At 42.2% G+C, this 24076-nt stretch overlaps 1 protein-coding gene across 1 annotated transcript in view; it reads left to right on the top strand.

Moving 5' to 3' along the window:
* LOC140197210 (ufm1-specific protease 2-like) overlaps nucleotides 1–24076 on the top strand; it is a 76403-nt gene that overhangs the window by 16905 nt on the left and 35422 nt on the right. The window contains exons 3-6 of the mRNA XM_072257138.1: nucleotides 3614–3797; nucleotides 5888–5951; nucleotides 6453–6607; nucleotides 22837–23029. Of these exons, the coding sequence (XP_072113239.1) occupies nucleotides 3754–3797; nucleotides 5888–5951; nucleotides 6453–6607; nucleotides 22837–23029 (456 nt within the window). The 5' untranslated portion in view covers nucleotides 3614–3753. The remainder of the gene's footprint in view (nucleotides 1–3613; nucleotides 3798–5887; nucleotides 5952–6452; nucleotides 6608–22836; nucleotides 23030–24076) is intronic.

Raw genomic sequence — 24076 nt, 5'->3', positions numbered from 1 at the left:
CCCAAAACGTTGACTGTACTTTTTCCCTAGATGTAGTTTAAGAAGAGGGAAAGAATTAAAACAAGTAACAATATAACCAGTCAGCCTAACTTCAGTGACAGGCAAAATATTGGAAAAAATTCAGAGGAACAGCATATATCCCAAATTAATCAAGAGGAATCAGTATGGATTTAATAACGAAAGTTTTGTGTCCCATTAACAATTTCAAAATGTTTCCCTTTCATAAAATATTGAATTCTCTAATTCCATATTTTACCCACCCATCCTTGGAATTCAGACTCTTGAGAAACATCCCAATCGACCAACTCCCAACTTCAAACATACATCTAATCACCACATTATCCACCTACATGTTTAGCACCACCCACTTCCGCAGCCCCAGTCTGGTTTGATGATTTATTTTCCCCTTGGGCTTTCACACCTAACTTGATCTTGCTTATAAACCAGACTTTCTTTCCTTCTACCACCACCCATCCATCTCCAAGACATGGCCTTGTTCAACAAAAAGAGGTGCATTACTGTTTCACCTGAGGCATTGGTTGCCACTGATACTTCCAGCAGTGGATTCATGTTTAAAACAATTGTTGGATTAATACTGCTTCATGCACTGGAAATTCTCGGCTATTTTATTTTATGCTTTTTTGAAAAATTAGCTTATGGGGTTTGTTTAACATCTTATTTGAGATGTGGCAGAATTCCCTCAGCATGATAGTGAGGCAGCAGGCTGCATTATGCTCTCAAATCTCTGTAATGAAGCATGAACCACTGACAGAGCATAACTGAGATAATTGCCAATAGTTATTTCCTTTCAGCATTTTTCTCCACACACTATTCACGCACAATGACAACTAGAAATTGTAAGCTTGCAAAAGCAGCATCCATAACTACACAGAGCAGTGAGTGCCTGGATTTGCTGCCAGGGATAATAGTGCAGGTAAATGTGATAGAGGCATTTAAGAGACTTAAATAGGGAAATTAGTGTGCAGAGAAGAGAAGGATATACCTTGTGTAGGCAGAAGGAACTTGTTTATTTAGACATTTAAACACTATTTTAATTAGTTCAGTACAACATCATGGGCTATATTGTTCTATGATCTATTTTGACAATTTATCAAGTTATGTTGATTATTATTTTTAGAGTTTTAGAATTATACAGCATAGAAAGAGGGTCTTCAGCCCAAATAGTCTGCCAGCCAAGATGCCTCATTCAAGCTAGTCACCTGTCAGCGTTTAGCCCATAATCTAAACCTGTTCAATATATGTACCTGTTCAACTTTCTCATAAAAACATTATTGTACCTGCCTCAACAAGTTCCTCTGGCAGCTCATTCCACATAGATACCACCCTTTGTGTAAAAATGCCCTTCAATTGCCTATTAAATCTTTGCCTTCTTACCTTAAACCTACTTCATTTAGCTCTTGATTCCCTAACCCTAGGAAAAGAATGATTGCATTCACTTTACCTATGCCCCTCATTATTTTATACACCATTATAGGAATACCTCCACTCCAAGGAATAAAATCCTAGCCTGTCTAACTTCTCCCTATAGCTCAGTCCCTCAAATCCCAGCAACTTTCTTGTAAATCTTTTCTGCACCCTTTCCCATTTAGTAACATCTTTCCTTCAGCAAAGTGACTAAAACTGAACATAATACTCCATGAAGCCTCATGTAATAATATATAATATTATAGCTTTAATGAATTTATTTGACTCCATTGTAAGCCCAGCAATTTTAAATGAGGAGAAAAATAGTAATGGTAGTAAACACAAAATAATCTGCAGATGCTGGGGTCAAAGCAACACTCACAACACGCTGGAGGAACTCAGCAGGTCGGGCAGCATCCATGGAAAAGATCGGTTGACGTTTCGGGCCGGAACCCTTCGTCAGGACTGTGGAGGGAAGGGCAGAGGCCCTATAAAGAAGGTGGGGGGAGGGTGGGAAGGAGAAGGCTGATAGGTTTCAGGTGAAAAACCAGTAAGGGGAAAGATAAAGGGGTGGGGGAGGGGAGGCAGAGAGATGATAGGCAGGAAAGGTGAAGAAAGAATAGGGGAAAGCACAATGGGTAGTAGAAGGAGGCAGAACCATGAGGGAGGTGATAGGCAGCTGGGGGAGGGGGCAGAGTGACATAGGGATAGGGGAAGGGAGGGGGAGGGAATTACCGGAGGTTGGAGAATTCTATGTTCATAGCAAGGGGCTGGAGACTACCTAGACGGTATATGAGGTTTTGCTCCTCCAACCTGAGTTTAACCTCACCATGGCAGTAGAGGAGGCCATGTATGGACATATCTGAATGGGAATGGGAAGCAGAGTTGAAATGGGTGGCTACTGGGAGATCCTGTCTGTTTTATCTCGACGCAGATTGGGGGACCGCTTCGTCAAGCACCTCCACTCCATCTGCCACAACAGACAGGATCTCCCAGTAGCCACCCACTTATCTGAGTGGGAGTGGGAAGCAGAGTTGATGTCCATAAATGGCCTCCTCTGCTGCAATGATGAGGTTAAACTCAGTTTGGAGGAGTAGCACCTCATATACCGTCTAGGTAGTCTCCAGCCCCTTGGTATGAACGTAGAATTCTCCAACTTCCGGTGATTCCCTCCCCCTCCCTTCCCCTATCCCTATGTCACTCTGCCCCCTCCCCCAGCTACCTATCACCTCCCTCATGGTTCCGCCTCCTTCTACTACCCATTGTGTTTTCCCCTATTCTTTCTTCACCTTTCCTGCCTATCACCTCCCTGCCTCCCCTCCCCCACCCCTTTTTCTTTCCCCTTACTGGTTTTTCACCTGGAACCTACCAGCCTTCTCCTTCCCACCCTCCCCCCACCTTCTTTATAGGGCCTCTGCCCCTACCCTCTACAGTCCTGACGAAGGGTTCCGGCCCGAAACGTCGACCGATCTTTTCCATGGATGCTTCCCGACCTGCTGAGTTCCTCCAGCGTGTTGCGAGTGTAATGGTAGTACACAGGAATTCTGCTGCATTTTGATATCCTTACTCATTCTTGGACCTTTGTGCACTCATTAAATGATGAATCTGTTTTCTGACAACCTGTGGCACATGCTAGTGAACTTTTAACCTTCATAGTCCAGAAATTCATAAATTTATCTGCTGAAGGGTCTCGGCCCGAAACATTGATGGTACTCTTCCTGGCCTGCTGAATTCCTCCAGTATTTTGTGTGTGTTGCTTGGATTTCCAGCATCTGCAGATTTTCTCCTTTGTCATAAGTTTATCTGCTTCATTTAAACTTGACCCAGCATACTTCCAACATAGCCTAAAAAGTATTCTTTTCATATTGTGTTAACTAATTGTGTTAACCTTTAGGGCAAAAGAATCTGAGCATATCAAGCCTTACGCCTCTTTCCTGCCATTTCTGTAAATGTTTAAATTTTAGGCTGGGTCAAAATGTTTCAGAATAAATACTTTAACATAATTAGATTTTTTTTGTGTCGGTCATTAAATTTTGTTGCAGCATAGCGCTTGGCTTGAAGCATATTTGTTTTATAAAATACTTACCTAGCTCTGTAGCCATCACTTGTAGAAGCTTATTGGAAGATATATGGTATAAGCAGTAACTTTGCATTTTACAGCACTTATATATTTCTTTGTTGAATGCAGAAGGGACAATTAAATCAGCCTTTGCGACAGCCATAAAAGATCTGATTAAAAAGGTGAATTCACAGTCTTTCATCTTAAGTAATCATGGTAGCACATTCATTGTATGGCCAAAGAGCCACACCTCGTCACATCCTACAGAAATGCAAGATGACGCCGAGTGCAAAGAGATCTTAAAATTTGTTACGTAAGTAGTAGATTGAAATTTGTTGGTTAACTCATTATTATATTCATGCAACTTTTGTAATGACATGGTTGTCACTCGGGTTTTAAAACAGCTCATGATTAATTTTCAGAGGTACACTTCAGAAGAGCAACAAGTTTTTCCAGCATTGATTTTTGCCTTCCAGATTTGGGTTGTCTTAGAGAGAGCATATGCAATAATCCAATAAATCCAATAGTAAGATAATGAATGGGCGGTTTTGGATACTGCCATTGATACAAGTGATTTGATATAGTTAATTTATCAGCATTATCAGTGTAGTTACAATTTGCCAGTTTATCCCAATAACCGATTTTCTCATGAATTCAGCGAATTATGCTGAGCAAAGTTTCTGTTTCCTCACCATGCTGATAAAAGATTTTTAAAAATTATATTCATTTATATGTCAATGCCTTGTTGATTAATAGTCAAGCTCATCTATGAATTGTGTGACTTATTTGATTATGTTTTGAAAACAAAAGTTTTACAAACTATTTATACAGATTTTATGAATCCACTTCAAAGGTTTTGTTTTTCCGAAAGCAATCATTGGATTTTTCATGCTTTTTCATTCATTTAAAACATTGTGCCTCTTTCGCATAATTAAACTGTTTATGCATTTGTGTTACTTCAGCATCATGGTCCAACAAATGGTGAAGATGATGCAAATTGTTAAGATGACATATTTACATTTGGCTAATGTTATCGCTATTCCACTGATACAGAAAGTGAAAATAGCGTTGCCAGTTTTATAAGCCAGAGAAGATTTGGAAAATTGTTACTCACTAGTTGTGATAGACAACAAAGTCAGTGGGTTTATAACACTGCTGAAAACAACCAATGTGTTCTCCTCATAGCTGACATCAGGTATGAAATTTAAAACATGTCAGTCACCATATCTGATTATCTAAACAATTTCCATCTACGTATGGCCCCTAACGTAATAAAGTGTTCTGAGGTGCCTAGAAAAAATTCTGTACTGATCGAAGATGTTGCAAGGTTGTCACTTCTTCATAAAGGTATCTATTTTTCTTTGTTGATAATCTACTCACTGCTAATATAGACTTACATTGTCAACATCAAATATGAGCATTGTGGATAAGCTCATTCGAACCAAAATCCTCTCTTGGTTCTTTCTTCATGATCTAAATTGGTCATGTTATTTGATAAGTAATACTTCCCTCCATATCATATTAAAGTATATAGAATCAGGCACATCAAATAATTAATCTTAAAGCTGTTGAACTGCAACATTCTTAAGAAAAAGTAACATTCAAACTTCCAATTCAGATGAGTTTTCAAACATTTTGAAAGCTATTCATTAGGTAATCCATTTGTTTTCTCTTCATAAGAATTGTTATCACATTTAAATCTATTTGAATAAAAGGATTTGCATTTATATAGTACATTTCAAAATCACAGCATATCCCAAAAGCATTTTGCAATTAAGAACTATTTTTGCTGTGTAATCACCTTTAATGTACTGCATATGGTTACAAAATAAAGGAACATCACCATATGCCAGTTTTCTTCCAAGTCAGCTGACTTTTGTTGCTGGATTTAAATCTTGGAACTCCCTAATCAGTGGCAATATGAGTGTACTTTACCAGCAGCACCAAGGCCCTGAAAAAATGAATAAATTAACAAGCCAAAATCAATACCAATCTAATTAATTTTCTTTTGTTGATTGTTATGTCGCACCATTCAAGTTCTGGTCAAGAATCCACTTGTTTTGAACTTGTCTAATTATATGCCAAGATTTTTGTGGAGCTTTGCAGCATTTCTCATGTATTCAGAAATTATTGCACAGCTTTTCATTAAATTATGTTTGAACCTATAAAGTCCTACATGCTTCTAGCAATATACTGCACCATTCCTATATATATCATGTTTTGTTCTGAAGGAAGAAATAGAGTAAAGGGATTTGATGCTTCATTTGTCTTTTGTCCTTTAGAGTGATGGAAAGGCTCTTCTTTTGTAAAGTTCTGTTAGTTTCTGACTCAATGTTCTATATTTCACACACACCAGAATGTAACTGCATTACTTGACCCTACAATGGCCAATTTTTATTTCAGGGCTGATCTCAATGAGCATCTTAAAACTATTTTCAAAAATAGAGCTGAAAAGGTCGTACCTCTGGTAAATATGTTCTTATATTCTATAAATTTTATAAGTGTATGTTGTCTGTTTTTTTTTTGTTTTGAGGTCTTCTTGATTTTGATAACTATGAAAATACACTTACAATAGATGGGCAACTGTTTTTTGTGCAATACTGTTATATACCAAGGCCAAGTTACTAAAGATTCACGGGCTGGACTGATGGTAAATAAGAGGAAAGTATGAACAGGGGCAGAAATGTGTAGGTTGGAAATTCCAGAAGTCATGGCCTTAGTTCTTTATCAATGGTGGAAATATGAAGTTTTGGAATGAATAAGAGGAAGAATTTAATAAGCACAAATGTATTGGTGTTTGGGGGTTTGGAGGAGATTACAATAATCTGTAAAATGTAAAACTTTGCTAGACTTGGTGATAGAACACACCTTAATTTTCACTGTTCCTATTGCTATATATAAAAACAATCCAGCTCTGAAACCTTTCAATAATTCAAAGAGTTCTTGCATAACTGTTTTTAACTTTCAGAAAGTCATAAATCTACACGTTATGTTTGAGTTGGGAAGACGTAATGAAATACAAAGCCTAATTATGCTGCATGATAAGAAATCACTCATGCACTACAATATGATTCTTCCTATTGATGTGGTACTGTTTGCTCATCCAGAAGAACTATGGGGAACGTATGTACTGTCCTGAATCTTAAAGACTTTTAAATCAATTTCATGTATTAGCAGTGTTGTTAAAACATGAATTCTTAACATGAATTGCTTCATCACATCCTGGGGTAGAAATTCAAAGTTGGTTGCATGCACTAGAGTCTAAATATAATGTTCAAAAGATTGATTTGAACAGGCTGCTTTGTCTTGGACAGTGTTAGAATAGACTGTTGTTGGAGTTGCACTTAAACCCTTGAGGTTGAAAGGCAGTATTTGATTGAGTGTGACACCAAGAAATCCTAATAAATTGAAATCCATAAATTGGAGATTAGTGAGAAAACTCTCCACTAGTTGGAATTATTAAATAATTACAGTCCAGAAAAAGAGCAGCTGAAAATTTTGAGCTCACCTTATCAAGGTGTTGGCTTAAGCCTTAATGATTATGGAAAAGCTTTATATGTCTGGTCAATTAATTTTCTTATCAAGTAGTGACTTCACTGACAAACCCCAGATAAATGCTGATGGAGGGGGATTTGACAAAAATAATGCCATGGAATGTCAGAGGGAGACACAGCATGGAAACAGGCTCTGCGGCCTCCCAAATCCATGCCATTTATACTAATCATAGAGTAATGTTGTAAATATGTAACTGGATTTCTGTTGTTGGAAATTATTATTGCTCCCTATGTATGTCGTGTGAGTATTGATAGTCACTTATCAGCTTAGAGCTGAATGCTGCTTTAGGTATTTCTGAATGTTATACCATCAAAAGAATTACAATGGAATCACTGAATCACCAATTGTACAGCTGCATTTTTGACAATATATTGGAGGGAACATCACTGATATTTATCAATGTTTATGGTTGAACCTGGAATATTGTCTGGAGGAAGTTCTGCGGCAGTATTCTGGGATCATGTGAGTCACAGAGTTATACATCATGGAAGCAGGCCCTTGGCCCTAAGCCATCCCCATGACCAAAGTGTCTTCCAGACCTAGTCTGATTTGTGTATTTTTGATCTATATCCCCCTAAACCTTTCCTATCCACGTACCTGTCCAAATGTCTTTTAAGCATTGTAACTACCTCCCTCAACCACTGCCTCTGGTAGATTATTCCACAAACACACTATCCTCTGTGTGGAAGAAAGTTTCCCCTTAGGTCCCCTTTAAAGTTTTCTCCTCTTACCTTAAGTCTATTCTCTCTAGTATTAGACTTTCCTACTCTTTCTTTATAAGGTCATCCTTCAGCATCCTATGCTTCAAGGGAAAAAAAGCTCTGTGCTGTTCTGTCTCTGCATACAATTCCAACCCTTCAGTCCCAGTAACAACCATTGGTCACAGGCGACCAATTTGAAAATCAACCCTTCTCTACCAGCCTCTGACACCTAAGACCATGCCAATTTGGTATTCAAGTAACACATTCTTTCTGGATCCCATGTGATCTAACCTTCCAAACCAGCCTAACCTATGGCCTACCACATGGTCCTAAGGTGTCCCTATCTTACCTTTCAAAAAGCTTCTCTTGACATATGTCCTTGTCAAAGCCTTGCTTAAGTCCATGTAGACAATGTCAACCACCTGGCCCTGTCTGTCAATCCTTTTTGTCGTCCCTTCAAAAAAATGGCTGACTCTCCTTAACAAGTCCTTGCTTTTCCAAATTCAGTAAGATCCTGCCTTTCAGAATCCCTTGCAGTGACTCTCCCACCACTAATGTTGGGCTCACTGACCTGAAATTGCCTGGTTTGTCCTTGCAGCTCTTCTTAAATCAAGGGACAAGATTAATTACCTTCCATTCTTCTAGTACCTCGCCTACAGATAAGTAAGGTACTGTAAGCTCTACCAGGGTCCCAGCAATTTATTTCCTACCTTCCCACAATGTCGTCAGGTACACTTGACAGACCTTGAAGATTTATCCACTTCCATGTGCCTTAAGACCACCAAAATCTCTTTTGTAATAACAATTTGTTTAGAGCTTTACTGTGCTCTTCTCTGAACTCCCTTGCTTTCCCCAGTAAATAATTCACTTAAGACCTTGCCCATTTCCCATGGCTCCACACCTAGACAACCACACAGATCTTTAATGAGACCTATTTTCTTCCTGGTTTTGCTTTTAACACACTTAAATAATTTTTTAGGCTTATTGTTTACCTTATTTGCCAATGATATCTCAAGTCTCCTGTACGCCCTCCTAATTTCCTTCTTAAATGCGCTTCTATATTCCTATACTCTTCAAGTGATTCACCCAATCCCAGATGCCTATACCTGACATATACCTCTTTCTCTTTCCTCAACAGAGCTTCAATATCAAAATCAAGCAGGGTTCCCTAATCCTAGCCTTGCCCTTCACTAACAGAACATATTGGTTCTGAAGTCTCCCTATCTCATCTTTAAAAAGTATACCTTACCAGATGTCCTTTTACTTGCAATCAGTCTCTGTTAATCAATGTTTGCAGCTTCCTATGAAATGTTGTTAATATTAACCTTGCTCTAATTTAGGAGAGAAAATGGTGCAACAGCCCTATATTTTCTCAATGACTTGAAACTAATGGAATTCTGAACGCTGGTCCTAAAGTGTTCCCTGAGTGATACTTCAGCCACTTGTCCAGCCTCATTTAAGAAGAGATCAAGTATTAATTAGGGAGAGTAGGGGGGAGTCAGCATGGCTTTGTGCAGGGCATTTCATGATTAAGTTTTTTGAGGAGCTGATAAAGGTGGTTAATGAAGATAGAGTAATGGATGTTATATGCTGCTAGTAAGGCATTCAACAAGAAAAGTATACCGTTAATATCTGGACTGATTACAGCATTGGTGTATAGAGATATCTCGGGTTCCAAGTCCATAGCTCCCTGAAAGTGGCCACGTTAGTCGAAAGGGTGGTAAAGAAGGTGTATTGCATGCTTGCCTTTATTACTTAAGGTACTGAGTTTAAGAGTCAGGTAGTAATGTTGCAGCTTTATTAAAATTTAGTTGTGTCATATCTGGAATATTGCATTCATTTCTGCTTGCTCCATCATAGAAAGAATACGGAGACTGGAGAAGGTACAGATGAGGTTTACCAGGATGCTGCCTTGATTAGAAGGCATTTCCCATAGGGAGAGCTTGTACAAATTAAAATTGCTATCTTTGGAGCATCAGAGACTGAGGGGAGACCTGATAGAATTTTATAAAATGATGAGGGGCATAGATAGACAGCCAGTATTTCTTTCCCAGGGTGAAAATATCTAAAACTAGAGAGCATACATTTAAGCTAAGAAGGCATCAAATTTAGAACCATCACTGAGCTCATCAGCTCTGGAGAACACCCATCCACTGCCATCAACCTCATAGTTCCCTTGCTCCACACTGCTCGCTTCTACCCCCTAAACAAGATCCATAAACCCAACTGTCCAGGTAGGCTTATTGTCTCTGCCTGTTCTTGCCCCACTGAACTCATGTCTTCATACCTCAATTCCATTCTTTCCCCCTTGGTTCAGTCTACACCTGCGACACTTCTCATGATTATTATTATTACTACTTTATTGTCGCCAAACAATTGATACTAGAGCGTACAATCATCACAGTGATATTTGATTCTGCACTTTGCACTCCCTGGAGTACAAATCGATAGTAAATATAATAAAAATTTAAATTATAAATCATAAATAGAAAATAGAAAAGGGAAAGTAAGCTAGTGCAAAAAAAACCGAGAGGCAGGTCCGGATATTTGGAAGGTACGACCCAGATCCGGGTCAGGATCCGTTCAGCAGTCTTATCACAGTTGGAAAGAAGCTGTTCCCAAATCTGGCCGTACGAGTCTTCAAGCTCTTGAGCCTTCTCCCGGAGGGAAGAGGGATGAAAAGTGTGTTGGCTGGGTGGATCGTGTCCTTGATTATCCTGGCAGCACTGCTCCGACAGCGTGCGGTGTAAAGTGAGTCCAAGGACGGAAGATTAGTTTGTGTGATATGCTGGGCTGTGTTCACGATCTTCTGCAGCTTCTTCTGGTCTTGGACAGGACAACTTCCATACCAGGTTGTGATGCACCCTAGAAGAATACTTTCTACGGTGCATCTATAAAAATTAGTGAGGGATTTAGGGGACAGGCCAAATTTCTTTAGCTTTCTCAGGATGTAAAGGCACTGGTGGGCCTTCTTGACAGTGGACTCTGCTTGGTTGGACCAAGTCAGGTCATTTGTGATATTGACCCCGACAAACTTAAAGCTTTTGACCTGTTCCACCTGCGCACCACCAATGTGGATGGGGTCATACGGTCTGCTACTCCTTCTGAAGTCAACAACCAATTCCTTCATCTTACTGACGTTGAGGGATAGGTTATTGTCTTCGCACTGTTATGTACCCCATAACTGGGTTGCCAAACCAGCAGAAATGGAACGCTCGTTGGTGTCTGTGATTACTAGGAACTAATAAGGTTTTATTAAAGAAATAAGTAATACAGTACACTAATCACAAGGATATAAATGTAACAGGTTAGCAATGATAATAAACAGATATACGCAGAAATAGGGTAATAGGAATCAACCAAGCTCTATCGCAGTCTAGGGGTAAAATGATCAGTCTTAAGTGAAGCAGAGTTCAGTTCAGGTTAGTGCAGTTCGAAGTAATCACTGTTGTTGTACCATTGGAGAGAGAGAGAGAGAGTGAGAGATGCAGTTGGTTTTGGGCAGACCTTTTGATGTCTTCTGCTCCCACTGTGGTCACCAACTGTGACTCCTCCATTCCAAATACAATTGTTCTTCCGCGGTGAACCCGGCACCCAGGCAAGGGCGGACACACACCCCAGGTTCCCACCAATTGTACCTTTACATCCAGTGAGCCTTTGACTGATTCCCGCGAACCGGTCCTCCAAACTCTCACAAACTTGTGGGGGCACACTGCTCTTTCCAGGGTCTCGTGGCGTGACATGCCTTAGCAAACCTGCTCCTTTTATCCCCCTGCTGGAGTATCACCTGTCCATCAAACTTCAAACAGTTCAGGTTCAAAGCAAACGATCTGTCAATATCTGAATTGTGTTTCTTTCTCGTTAATCTCTGTCTTCTCTCTTATTCGCATTTTGGATGTTTCTCCATTGTCTTCCATTATCTCTCTCATTAGCATCATCCATCCGGTAGCTCTGCTTGGCATCACACATGACACCCCCACCCTTAAAAGGATTTTTTACCGGGGTAAAAATTATGGGCATGAATGCACATTATAAGATACACACTAATATACAGGTAGTCATCAGCTATTCGGCTAATACAGAGAACTTTAAGTTTTAACACCTTGACAGACAATCAGCAATCACATTGTCAGTTCCTCTTATATGTTTTAGCTTAATATCAAATTCCTGTAATACCAGGCTCCAACTTAATAAGCGTTTGTTTTTATCCTTCATTGTGGCCAAAAACACTAATGGATTGTGATCAGTGTAAATTATCAGTGGCTTCCGTGCCGGACAAATATAAACCTCAAAATGTTGTAATGCCAGTATGATTGCCAGTAATTCCTTTTCCACAGTGGAATAATTTCTCTGATGGACATTAAACTTCTTAGAAAAATAAGCTACTGGGTGTTCAATTTCCTGTTTGTCTGTCTGCAACAGCACCGCCCCTGCCACTTCGCCGCTAGCATCTGTTGCTAGGGAGAAGAGTTTTGAAAAGTCAGGTGCATTCAATACAGGGTGGTGACACAGAATCGCCTTCAGACTCTCGAAGGCTTGTTGACAAAGGTCGTTCCACACAAACTTCACATTTTTTGGCAAGAGCTTAGTAAGAGGGAGGGTAATATCCGCAAAGTTTTTGCAAAACTTCCCATAGTACCCCACCATCTCCAAGAACCTTCCCAGGGCTCTCTTTTCCATCGGGATGGGAACTTCGGAGATAGGCTGCACCTTAGCCTGCATCGGTGCCAGCTGCCCCTGTCCTACCACATACGTGACCTTAGCGTGGCCGAACTCACTTTTCGTGAGGTTCACTGTCAGGTTGGCTTCAGACAGCCGTTTAAACAGTTCCTCTACTGCCACAATGTGCTCCTCCCACGTGTCACTCCAGACCACTAAATTGTCAATATACACTTCTGTGTTCTTTAACCTTTTTATCACTGAATTAATCATCCTTTGGAAGGTCCCTGGGGCGTTTTTCATGCCAAAAGGTAAAACATTATACTCGTATAACCCGGATGGAGTGACAAGTGCTGAGATTTCTCTAGCCTGGTTGGTTAAAGGAACACACCAGTACCTTTTCAGCAAATCGATCTTAGTGATGTACTTAGCTCTCCCCACTTTATCGATGCAATCGTCTACCCTTGGGATGGGGTAAGCATCAGTTTTTGTGATGGCGTTCACCTTTCTGAATCTGTACAGAATCGTATGCTCCCATCGGGTTTCGGGACAACCACATAGGGAGAAGCCCATTCCGATTTGGATGGCCTAATTTTACCTGTGACTAGCATGCGTTCAATTTCTTTCTCCACTAGCTTGCCCTTCTCTAAGTTCATCCTATAGGGGTGTTGCTTAATAGGCTGATCTGATGTGACAACAACATCATGTACCGTCCCCTTGCATCACCTCGGGACATCCAGACATACATCTGCGTGCCGGTTGATTAGCTTTATCAGCGGCTCGCTCTGTTCAGGGGTTAAGTGAGAGACCTTATCAGCAAAGTTGGCCAAAACAATAGAGTTCTCCAATCTGGTCGGCACCATATTTATCTTTTCAAGATGAGTTTTCCCCTTATCATTTGGCACCCCAGCCTCATTTATTTTTGTGATAGCACCGACTAGATCTGCCTTCTCATCGTGGTAAGCTTTTAACATATTAATATGTACTAATTGGGTCGGATTACGTCCGTCCAGCATTTCAATAACATAATTCGAAGGGTCTATCTTTTTAATCACTTTGTACGGACTGTGGAATCTCACCTGGAGGGGGTTGGTTACCACTGGAAACATAACTAAGACCCTATCGCCCACTTGAAACACTTGTTAGCGGGCACATCTATCATACCACTGTTTCATTTTAGTTTGGAAGTGTCGTAGATTTTCTTTGGCAAGGTCACAGATCCTTTTAAGCCTCTCACGAAATTTAAAACATAATCAATCACATTGACTTGTACTGTCGGACTGGACCATTGCTCTTTCAGTAAAGTCAGAGGTCCTCTGGGCCGATGACCGAGGACAAACTCGAATGGGCTGAACCCCAATGACTCCTGAACCGTGTCCCTTACGGCAAATAACAGGAGAGGCAAGGCATCATCCCAGTCCCTAGCGTTTCTCTTGAAAATAAATTTTAATAATGATCTTTAATGTTGCGTGGAATCTTTCCAACGCCCCTTGGGACTCTGGGTGGTACGCGGAGGCCAAAATCTGCTTTGCTCCCATCTCATCCAACATCCGTCGGAATGTGTGAGATGTGAAGACACTCCCCTGATCTGACTGGATTTCCCTTGGCAGCCCCACCGTAGTGAAAAATTTCACAAGCGCCTTTACCACTGCGGGAGCTTTGATGCTTACCAGGGGCACAGCCTCCGGAAACCTGGTGGCGGCGCACATCATAGTCATCACATACTCTCGCCCACTCGCAGTTCTGGGCAGGGGACCAACAAAATCCACAATTATTCGGGAAAAAGGTTCCCCGAAAGTGGGTATCGGTCAAAGGGGCGCTTTAGGCAGGACCTGGTTCGGCTTTCCTACCACCTGACAGGAATGACACCGTCTACAACATTCAATAATATCCTTCCTCATGTTCGGCCAGTAAAACTCTTCCATAATTCTATTGACTGTTTTCCTCACCCCCAAAATGTCCACCGAGGGGTATCTTGTGGGCCAGGTTAAAAATCTCGTCCCTATATATTTTCGGCACTACCACCTGGTGTACCACCCCCCACTCCTCATCTGCGGGCATGGTACTTGGTCTCCACTTCCTCATCAGTACTCCCTCCTTCACATAATAGCCCACTGGTTCCCTTTTTATTTCAGCTTCGGAGAGGGCTGTCTCCGTCGAAACCATCAGCTCCTCGTCTCGTTCCTGTGCCTGTATAAATTCCTTCCTTGCTAATGATAAAGCTACCTCAACTCCCTCACTTCCTTCCACTCCACTATGCTCCTTCTTCTCACTTTCTAATCCCTCCTGGTACAAGGCTGGTAAAAATGTCTCAGCTAAATCTACATTCGCTTCGGCAACCTTTCTCGACATGCGCCGAGTTACTGCGCAAACGGGATAAACCTGTGAGTCCATGGGCGGGTCCTCAGTCCTGGCAGGCTTGCTCGTCAGCTTCACTGCCGGGTACACATCTCCACCTGCAAGGTTGTTACCGAGTAAGACCGCCACGTCTTCCATCGGTAATTCGGGCCTCACCCCTATCGTGACCAGTCCAGAGACCAAGTCACTTTTAGGTGTATCTGGTGCAAGGGTACTGCTTCAGTCCCTTTCCCAATGCCTTTTAGCACACTGACCTCCCCAATCTCGGTCTCTGCACTAAAGTCTAACACACTCCTTAAGATCAATGACTGACAAGCCCCAATGTCTCTCCAGATCCGTACTGGAACTGGGGTTGCTGGGGTTGACCCCTCCTTCACCAACACCAATCCGGCCAAAATAAACTTCTCGCGCCCTTCCTGAACTCTATCAGACCTCCTCTCCCCTAGCGGTTTGTTTGCCAGCTTAATACAGCCAGTCAGAGTCGTCGTTTTTCCTTTCCCCGTCTCCTTCTTTGGGGCAAAACACCTGGACGCAATGTGACCGGCTTTCCCATAATTATAGCATACGATACATTGTGGTGGTAGGGGATTTTAATTTTCCATACATTGATTGGGACTCCCATAATGTTAGGGGTCTAGATGGTTTAGAGTTTGTAAAATGTGTTCAGGAAAGTTTTCTAAATCAATATATAGAGGGACCAACTAAAGGGGATGCAATATTGGATCTCCTGTTAGGTAACAAATTAGGGCAAGTGACAGAAGTCTGTGTAGGGGAGCACTTTGGTTCCAGTGATCATAACACCATTAGTTTCAATTTGATCATGGACAAGGATAGATCTGGTCCTAGGGTTGAGGTTCTGAACTGGAAGAAGGCCAAATTTGAAGAAATGAGAAAGGATCTAAAAAGTGTGGATTGGTACAGGTTGTTCTCTGGCAAAGATGTGATTGGTAGGTGGGAAGCCTTCAAAGGGGAAATTTTGAGAGTGCAGAGTTTGTATGTTCCTGTCAAGATTAAAGGCAAATTGAATAGGAATAAGGAACCTTGGTTCTCAAGGGATATTGCAACTCTGATAAAGAAGAAGAGGGAGTTGTATGAAATGTATAGGAAACAGGGGGTAAATCAGGTGCTTGAGGAGTATAAGAAGTGCAAGAAAATACTTAAGAAAGAAATCAGGAGGGCTAAAAGAAGACATGAAGTTGCCTTGGCAGTCAAAGTGAAGGATAATCCAAAGAGCTTTTACAAGTATATTAAGAGCAAAAGGATTGTAAGGGATAAAATTGGTCCTCTTGAAGATCAGAGTGGTTGGCTTTGTGTGGAACCAAAGGAAATGGGGGAGATCTTAAATAGGTTTTTTGCGTCTGTATTTACTAAGGAAGCTGGCATGAAATCTATGGAATTGAGGGAATCAAGTAGTGAGACCATGGAAACTGTACAGATTGAAAAGGAGGAGGTGCTTGCTGTCTTGAGGAAAATTACAGTGGATAAATCCCCGGGACCTGACAGAGTGTTCCCTCGGACCTTGAAGGAGACTAGTGTTGAAATTGCGGGGGCCCTGGCAGAAATATTTAAAATGTCGCTGTCTACGGGTGAAGTGCCGGAGGATTGGAGAGTGGCTCATGTTGTTCCATTGTTTAAAAAAGGATCGAAAAGTAATCCGGGAAGTTATAGGCGGGTGAGTTTAACGTCAGTAGTAGGTAAGTTATTGGAGGGAGTACTAAGAGACAGAATCTACAAGCATTTGGATAGACAGGGGATAATTAGGGAGAGTCAACATGGCTTTGTGCGTGGTAGGTCATGTTTGACCAATCTGTTGGAGTTTTTCGAGGAGGTTACCAGGAAAGTGGATGAAGGGAAGGTAGTGGATGTTGTCTACATGGACTTCAGTAAGGCCTTTGACAAGATCCCGCATGGGAGGTTAGTTAGGAAAATTCAGTCGCTAGGTATACATGGAGAGGTGGTAAATTGGATTAGACATTGGCTCGATGGAAGAAGCCAGAGAGTGGTGGTAGAGAATTGCTTCTCTGAGTGGAGGCCTGTGACTAGTGGTGTGCCACAGGGATCAGTGCTGGGTCCATTGTTATTTGTCATCTATATCAATGATCTGGATGATAATGTGGTAAATTGGATCAGCAAGTTTGCTGATGATACAAAGATTGGAGGTGTAGTAGACAGTGAGGAAGATTTTCAGAGCCTGCAGAGGGACTTGGACCAGCTGGAAAAATGGGCTGAAAAATGGCAGATGGAGTTTAATACTGACAAGTGTGAGGTATTGCACGTTGGAAGGACAAACCAATGTAGAACATACAGGGTTAATGGTAAGGCACTGAGGAGTGCAGTGGAACAGAGGGATCTGGGAATACAGATACAAAATTCCCTAAAAGTGTCGTCACAGGTAGATAGGGGCGTAAAGAGAGCTTTTGGTACATTGGCCTTTATTAATCGAAGTATTGAGTATAACAGCTGGAATGTTATGATGAGGTTGTATAAGGCATTGGTGAGGCCGAATCTGGAGAATTGTGTTCAGTTTTGGTCACCAAATTACAGGAAGGATATAAATAAGGTTGAAAGAGTGCAGAGAAGGTTTACAAGGATGTTGCCGGGACTTGAGAAACTCAGTTACAGAGAAAAGGTTGAATAGGTTAGAACTTTATTCCCTGCAGCGTAGAAGAATGAGGGGAGATTTGATAGAGGTATATAAAATTATGATGGGTATAGATAGAGTGAATGCAAGCAGGCTTTTTCCACTGAGGCAAGGGGAGAAAAAAGCCAGAGGACATGGGTTAAGGGTGAGGGGGGAAAAGTTTAAAGGGAACATTAGGGGGGGCTTCTTCACACAGAGAGTGGTGGGAGTATGGAATGAGCTGCCAGACGAGGTGGTAAATGCAGGTTCTTTTTTAACATTTAAGAATAAATTGGACAGATACATGGATGGGAGGTGTATGGAGGGTTATGGTCCGTGTGCAGGTCAGTGGGACTAGGCAGAAAATGGTTCGGCACAGCCAAGAAGGGCCAAAGGGCCTGCTTCTGTGCTGTAGTTTCTATGGTTCTATGGTTCTATGGACCCAGGAGATTTCCTACCAAACTGCTTCCTGTCTTCCTCATCCTTCTCACTCGTCCCCAGCTTACTTTCTGGCTTTTCTGGCGGACTTTCTCCGCTCTCTCGACTACCCTTCTGGTAGCTCTTAGTCGGGGTAAACTTTGCTTTGTGTGTTAACACGTACTCATCCGCTAACTTAGCAGTTGTGGCTAAGGTTTCTGCCTCTTTCTCATCTAGATAGTGCCTCATACCTTCAGGGACACAACCTTTAAATTGCTCAATCAGTATTAGCTGTAGCAGTCTGTCATAATCCCCAGTGACCCCTTTCGAGGCGCACCAACGCTCACAATACATCTGCATCTCACGGGCAAACTCTAAATACGTGCAGCCCCACTGCTTTCTCACATTCCAGAACCTTTGCCAGTATGCCTCCGAGACCAACTCATAAATCCTGAGTATAGCCTCTTTCATCACATCATACCTCTGGGCATCTTCTGCTGACAACGTTGAGTAAGCTTGTTGAGCCTTCCCCTTAAGTACCCTCTGAAGCAAAACAGCCCACTTATCCCTCAGCCAGTCCTGACTTGCAGCGACTTTTTCAAAATGTAGAAAGTGCTGATCAACGTCAGCCTCCTCAAATGGGGGAACCAACCTAACCTCTTGGGTCACCCTGAACCCTCCACCTTGGTTCTGCATTTGGCCCCTCTCTAGCGCCATCCTTAACTTCTCCAGCTCAAACTCCCTTTCCTTCTCTCTCTCTTCCCGTTCTAACTGCTTTACTCTCTCTTCCCGTTCTAACTGCCTTACTCTCTCTTCCCGTTCTAACTGCTTCTCTTCTCGTTCTAATTGCTTTACTCGGAACTCATGCTCAAGTCTTAATTTTTCCATCTGCAGCTGCACTGCCTCTCCACCAGGTTTGCTCATAGACACCATCTCCAACTCCCCGTGGGGAGGCACACTTTTTGATACATAAAGCTCAACGATAGCTCTGTGCATCTCTGCTCTCCTCATTGTCGGCTTCCCCTTAAAAAGATTCAACCGTTTGGCAACAGTCACCAATTCTGATTTCCTGGCATCCTCTGATGCCTCCAAGGTTGGCGCCTTTAGAAATTCCTCAATCTCCATTTCTGCTGTTTGCCCTTTTATTCTCTTTTGGGAATTTTAACCCAATCAATTTACCCAGTCCCAATTTTGGCGTTCAAAATCCCGGACAAGATCCCCACTTATGTTACGTACCCCGTACCTGGGTTGCCAAACCAGCAGAAATGGAACGCTCATTGGAGTCTGTGATTACTAGGAACTAATAAAGTTTTATTAAAGAAATAAGTAATACTGTACACTAATCGCAAGGATATAAATGTAACAGGTTAGCAATGATAATACACACATATACGCAGAAATAGGGTAATAGGAATCAACCAAGCTCTATCACAGTCTAGGGGTAAAATGATCGGTCTTAAGTGAAGCAGAGTTCAGTTCAGTTTAGTGCAGTTTGAAGTAATCGCTGTTGTTGTACCGTTGGAGAGAGAGAGAGAGAGAGAGAGAGTGAGAGATGCAGCTGGTTTTGGGCAGACCTTTTGATATCTTCTGCTCCCGCTGTGGTCACCGACTGTGACCCCTCTGTTCCGCTTACGATCGTTCTTCCGCGGTGAACCCGGCACCCAGGCAAGGGCGGACACACACCCCAGGTTCCAACCGATTGTACCTTCACACCCTCTGAGCCTCTGACTGATTCCCGCAAATCGGTCCTCCAAACTCCACCAACTTGTGGGGGCACACTGCTCTTTCCAGGGTCTCGTGGCGTGTCGTGCCTTAGCAAACCTGCTCTTTTTATCCCCCTGCTGGGGTATCACCCCCATCAAACTTCAAACAGTTCAGGTTCAAAGCAAATGGTCTGTCAATATCTGAAATGTGTTTCTTTCTCGTTAATCTCTCTCTTCCCTCTTATTAGCATTTTGAATGTTTCTCCATTGTCTTCCGTTATCTCTCTCATTAGCGTCATCCGTCCGGTAGCTCTGCTTGGCGTCACACATGACAGCACCATGCCACCAGGTTCTTAATTTCCTCTATGTACTCAAACTCATCATTACCCGAGATACGGCCTACAATTGTGGTGTCATCAACAAGCTTATATATTGAGTTCAATGGAAACTTGACTGTACAATCATGGGGGATCAAGATCTCCTCAGTAACTTTCAATTCCCTGGCCCTGACTGCCTTACTTTGACCATGGATGTTCAGTCCCTATACACCTCTATCCCCCACCAAGAAGGCCTCAAAGCTGTCCACTTCTTTCTTAACAAAAGAACCAACCAATTCTCCTCCACCACCATTCTCCATCTGGCAGAACTGGTCCTCACCCTCAACAATTTTTCCTTTAGTTCCTCCCACTTTCTCTGGACTTGAGGGGTAGCCGTGGGAACCTGCATGGCCCCAGCTATGGCTGCCTCTTTGTTGGCTATGTAGAACAATCCGGTAATACTCCCCAACTCTTCCTCCGCTACATTGACATCTGCATTGGTGCTGCTTCATGCACTCATGCTGAGCTCATCAATTTCATCAACTTTGCCTATAACTTCCACGCTGCCCTTAAATTCACTGTGTCCATTTCTGACACCAGCCACCCCTTTCTCATTCTCCCTGTCTCCGTCTCTGGAGACAAACTGTCAACCGACATCTTTTATACTTCTACTGAATCCCACGGTTATCTTGACTATACTTCTTCCCACCCTATCTCCTGTAAAAACGTTATTTCCTTTTCTCACAACAACACACATCAAAGTTGCTGGTGAACGCAGCAGGCCAAGCAGCATCTGTAGGAAGAGGTGCAGTCGACGTTTCAGGCCAAGACCCTTCGTCAGGACTAACGGCCTGAAATGTCAGTTAGTCCTGACGAAGGGTCTCGGCCTGAAACGTTGACTGCACCTCTTCCTACAGATGCTGCTTGGCCTGCTGTGTTCACCAGCAACTTTGATGTGTGTTGCATGAATTTCCAGCATCTGCAGAATTCCTGTTGTTTTTATTTCCTTTTCTCAGTTCCTTTGCCTCCGCTGCAACTGTTCCCAGGATGTGGCCTTCCTTTCTGGGACATCAGAGATGTTTTCCTTCTTCTAAGAGCGGAGTTTCCCTTCCTCCACCATTGATGCTGCCCTCACCTGCAACTCCTCCATTTTCCGAACATCTGAGCTCACCCCATCTTCCCACTGACTTAACAGTGATAGAGTTCCTCTAATCCTTACCTACCACCCATGAACCTCCGCATCCAACACATTATCCTCCACATCATCCTCCACAACTTCTGCCATCTCCAAAGGTATCCTACCATCAAACATATCTTTACCTTCCCCACACCTCACTTTCCACAGGGATCGATCCCTCCGCAGTTCCCTTGCCAATCCATCCCTACCCACTAATTTCCTTGCACGTATCCCTGCAAGCACCGCAAGTGTTACACCTGCCCATTCACCTCCTCCCTCACCTCTATTCAGGGCCTCAGACATTCCTTCCAAGTGAGGCAACACTTCGCCTGCAAACCTGCTGGCGTCATCTACTGTGGCTGGTGGTTCCAGTGAGGCCTCCGCCACACTGGTGAGACCTGTCATAAACTGGGGACTCCTTCATCAAGCAGCTCTGCTGTATCCACCTAAAGTGGAACTCTCTGGTGGCCAGACATTTTGATTCCCATTCCTTTTCTGACATGTTGACCCATGACCATCCTCTTGTGCAAAGATGAGGCCATCCTCAGGAGGAGCAACACCTTATTATCCATCTGGATAGCCTCCAACCTAATGGTATGAATGTCGATTTCTCCATCCAGTAAAATTATTTTTTCCCTCCCCCTCTCCTCTTCTTCTGTTCTCCGCTCTGGCCTTTTACCTCTTTGCACCTGCTTATAACTTCCCCCTGGGCCCCCTCCTCCTTCACTTTCTTCTATAATCAGTGGTGCAGTTGTAGCCGGAGCGCGTCCGACACATCTTTCAGAAATAAGCCGAAATAAACAAGCTAATTAATTAGGTGCTGCCCGGGGTGATTTGAGTATCTCAGAAACTGCTGATCTCCTGGGATTTTTACGCACAACAGACTCTGGAGTTTACAAAGAATGGCGCCAAAAACAAAAAAAAATCCAACGAGTGGCTGTTCTGTGAGCGAAAACATCTTGTTAAATCCACTCGTTGGATGTTTTTATTTTGTTTTTGGCACCATTCTTTGTAAACTCCAGAGTCTGTTGTGCATAAAAGTCCCAGGAGATCAGCAGTTTCTGAGATACTCAAATCACCCTGGGCGGCACCTAATTAATTAGTTTGTTTATTTCGGCTTTTTTCTTAAAGATGTGCCGGACGTGCTCTGGTGCGCTCCGGCTACCGCTGCACCACTGCCTATAATCCAATCTCCACTCCTATCAGATCCCTTCTTCTCCAATCCTTTGCCTTTCCCACCCACTTGGCTTCACCTTCTAGCTATCCTCCTTCACCTTTCCCCACCTTTTTATTCTGGTGTCTTCCTTTCCCCTTCTATCTCAGTCTTGAGGAAGGATCTTGGCCTGATATGTCGACTGTTTATCCATTTTCATAGATGCTGTGTGACCTGCTGAGTTCCTCCAGCATTTTGTGTGCTTTGCTTTGGATCTCCAGCGTCTGCAGACTCTTGCGTGTTTAAAGTTTAAAGGAGATGTGCAGGGCACGTGTTTTTTACATAGAAAGTGGTGGGTGCCTGGCATGTGCTGCCAGGAATAGTGGTGGAAACATTCATAACAGCAGTGTTCAGGCGGCTCTTATAAAGGTACACAGACATGCAGAGAATTGAGGGATATGAACTATGTACAGGCAGGAGGGATTAAATTAAACAGGCATCCCATTAAATAGACTTAATTAGTTTGGCACATGGGCTTTTCTGTGTTTGAGTGAAAGCAGCAAGTGGTAAGAGATCTAAATTGCAGATGTACTAATTTAATACTAAGAAGAAATAACTTCCATGTCACAAAGTAAGATACTTGTAGTTTAGAGTATGACACTAATATTAAGTATAATTTATGTTTTTAACAGACTACAAGATCAGTTTGTGGAATTAATTACATCACAGTTATCTGAGATGGAGAAGTGCATTCAAAAATATGCAAAAGGAAAGACTGTTCCAATACCACAACCCTTCCACTTTGAACTGCCCGAGAAAGCTACTCTTACTACAGTAATATATCCTGGTGGAGTCTCTGAGGAAAACCTAGAACCACAACGACAAGTATAATGATTGATTCCAGTACATTTGCTTTTCATTGAAACAGAATTAGTTACTGATTTTATCCATCATGAGTCATTCTTCAATTATTCAAGTGACAGAATCTGTACCTTTTTGCCTATTTAATAATGTATTTTGGTTGATTATTAATTCTTGTGATTTTTGAATGGTGGAGTCCTGCTAAATTCTGTGGTATCTGTGTCTGGTGAGCTAGTGCCTAATTTTCATAGAATTATAGAATGGTTAGATGCCATTTGGTCATTATCTCTACATCAGCTCCTTACTGCAGCAACTCCTCCATTCATTTCTCCATAGCTTTGCAAATATTTCTGACATTCTGTTTACTGAATTCCTTCTTACCACTTGCTGATTCCACCAGATTACATTCGGATTCAGAGATCTTTATTTTATACATGTGACCTTTACTTCTTGACACCTTCACCAAAGGGAACAGACTCAATTTCCACTTTGTTCCAACCCTTCATTACGTTATATACTTTAATGAAAACTGCCCCCAGTCTTCTATAAAGAAAAATAAAAGAACCACTCGAATCTGCCTTTGCAACTGTAGTCAATCATCCTAGGGACCATTCTCATAAGTAATTTCTGAAGGCACACCAAATGTTTAGCATGATTTCCTTATTTTATAGTCGATGCCTCTATCAATAAAGCCTTGACTTACTTATACTTTATTGATAGTTTTTTTAGCTTGCCTGCTATTTTCAATAATTTTTATACCTAAAGACCCCTCTGTTCTAGCAACCCTTTTATATTAATAATAATGTCTTGTACTAAATGTGGGTCTTGTATCCAAATACTGAAACCACAGAGGTGTTTGAAGGTAAGGCAAGTAATTTACAGCAAGCAAAAACCTCAGAAAAATTCAAAAGGCTGTTTCATTTTCTTTTCTCTGTAATCCCTTGTCAAAAAATATTCTATTTGAGAGGAGAGATGATGCTGATAATCACAGCAAAATGGGAAGCCAGGTGCTTCAGCTTTGGAAGATGGCTTTGTGGCTAAGTTTGCTGACGATACGAAGATAGGTGGAGG

The sequence above is a fragment of the Mobula birostris genome, chromosome 5 (assembly GCF_030028105.1).
Source record: "Mobula birostris isolate sMobBir1 chromosome 5, sMobBir1.hap1, whole genome shotgun sequence".
Taxonomy (NCBI): domain Eukaryota; kingdom Metazoa; phylum Chordata; class Chondrichthyes; order Myliobatiformes; family Myliobatidae; genus Mobula; species Mobula birostris.
This window is presented reverse-complemented; position numbering and strand designations above follow the sequence as displayed.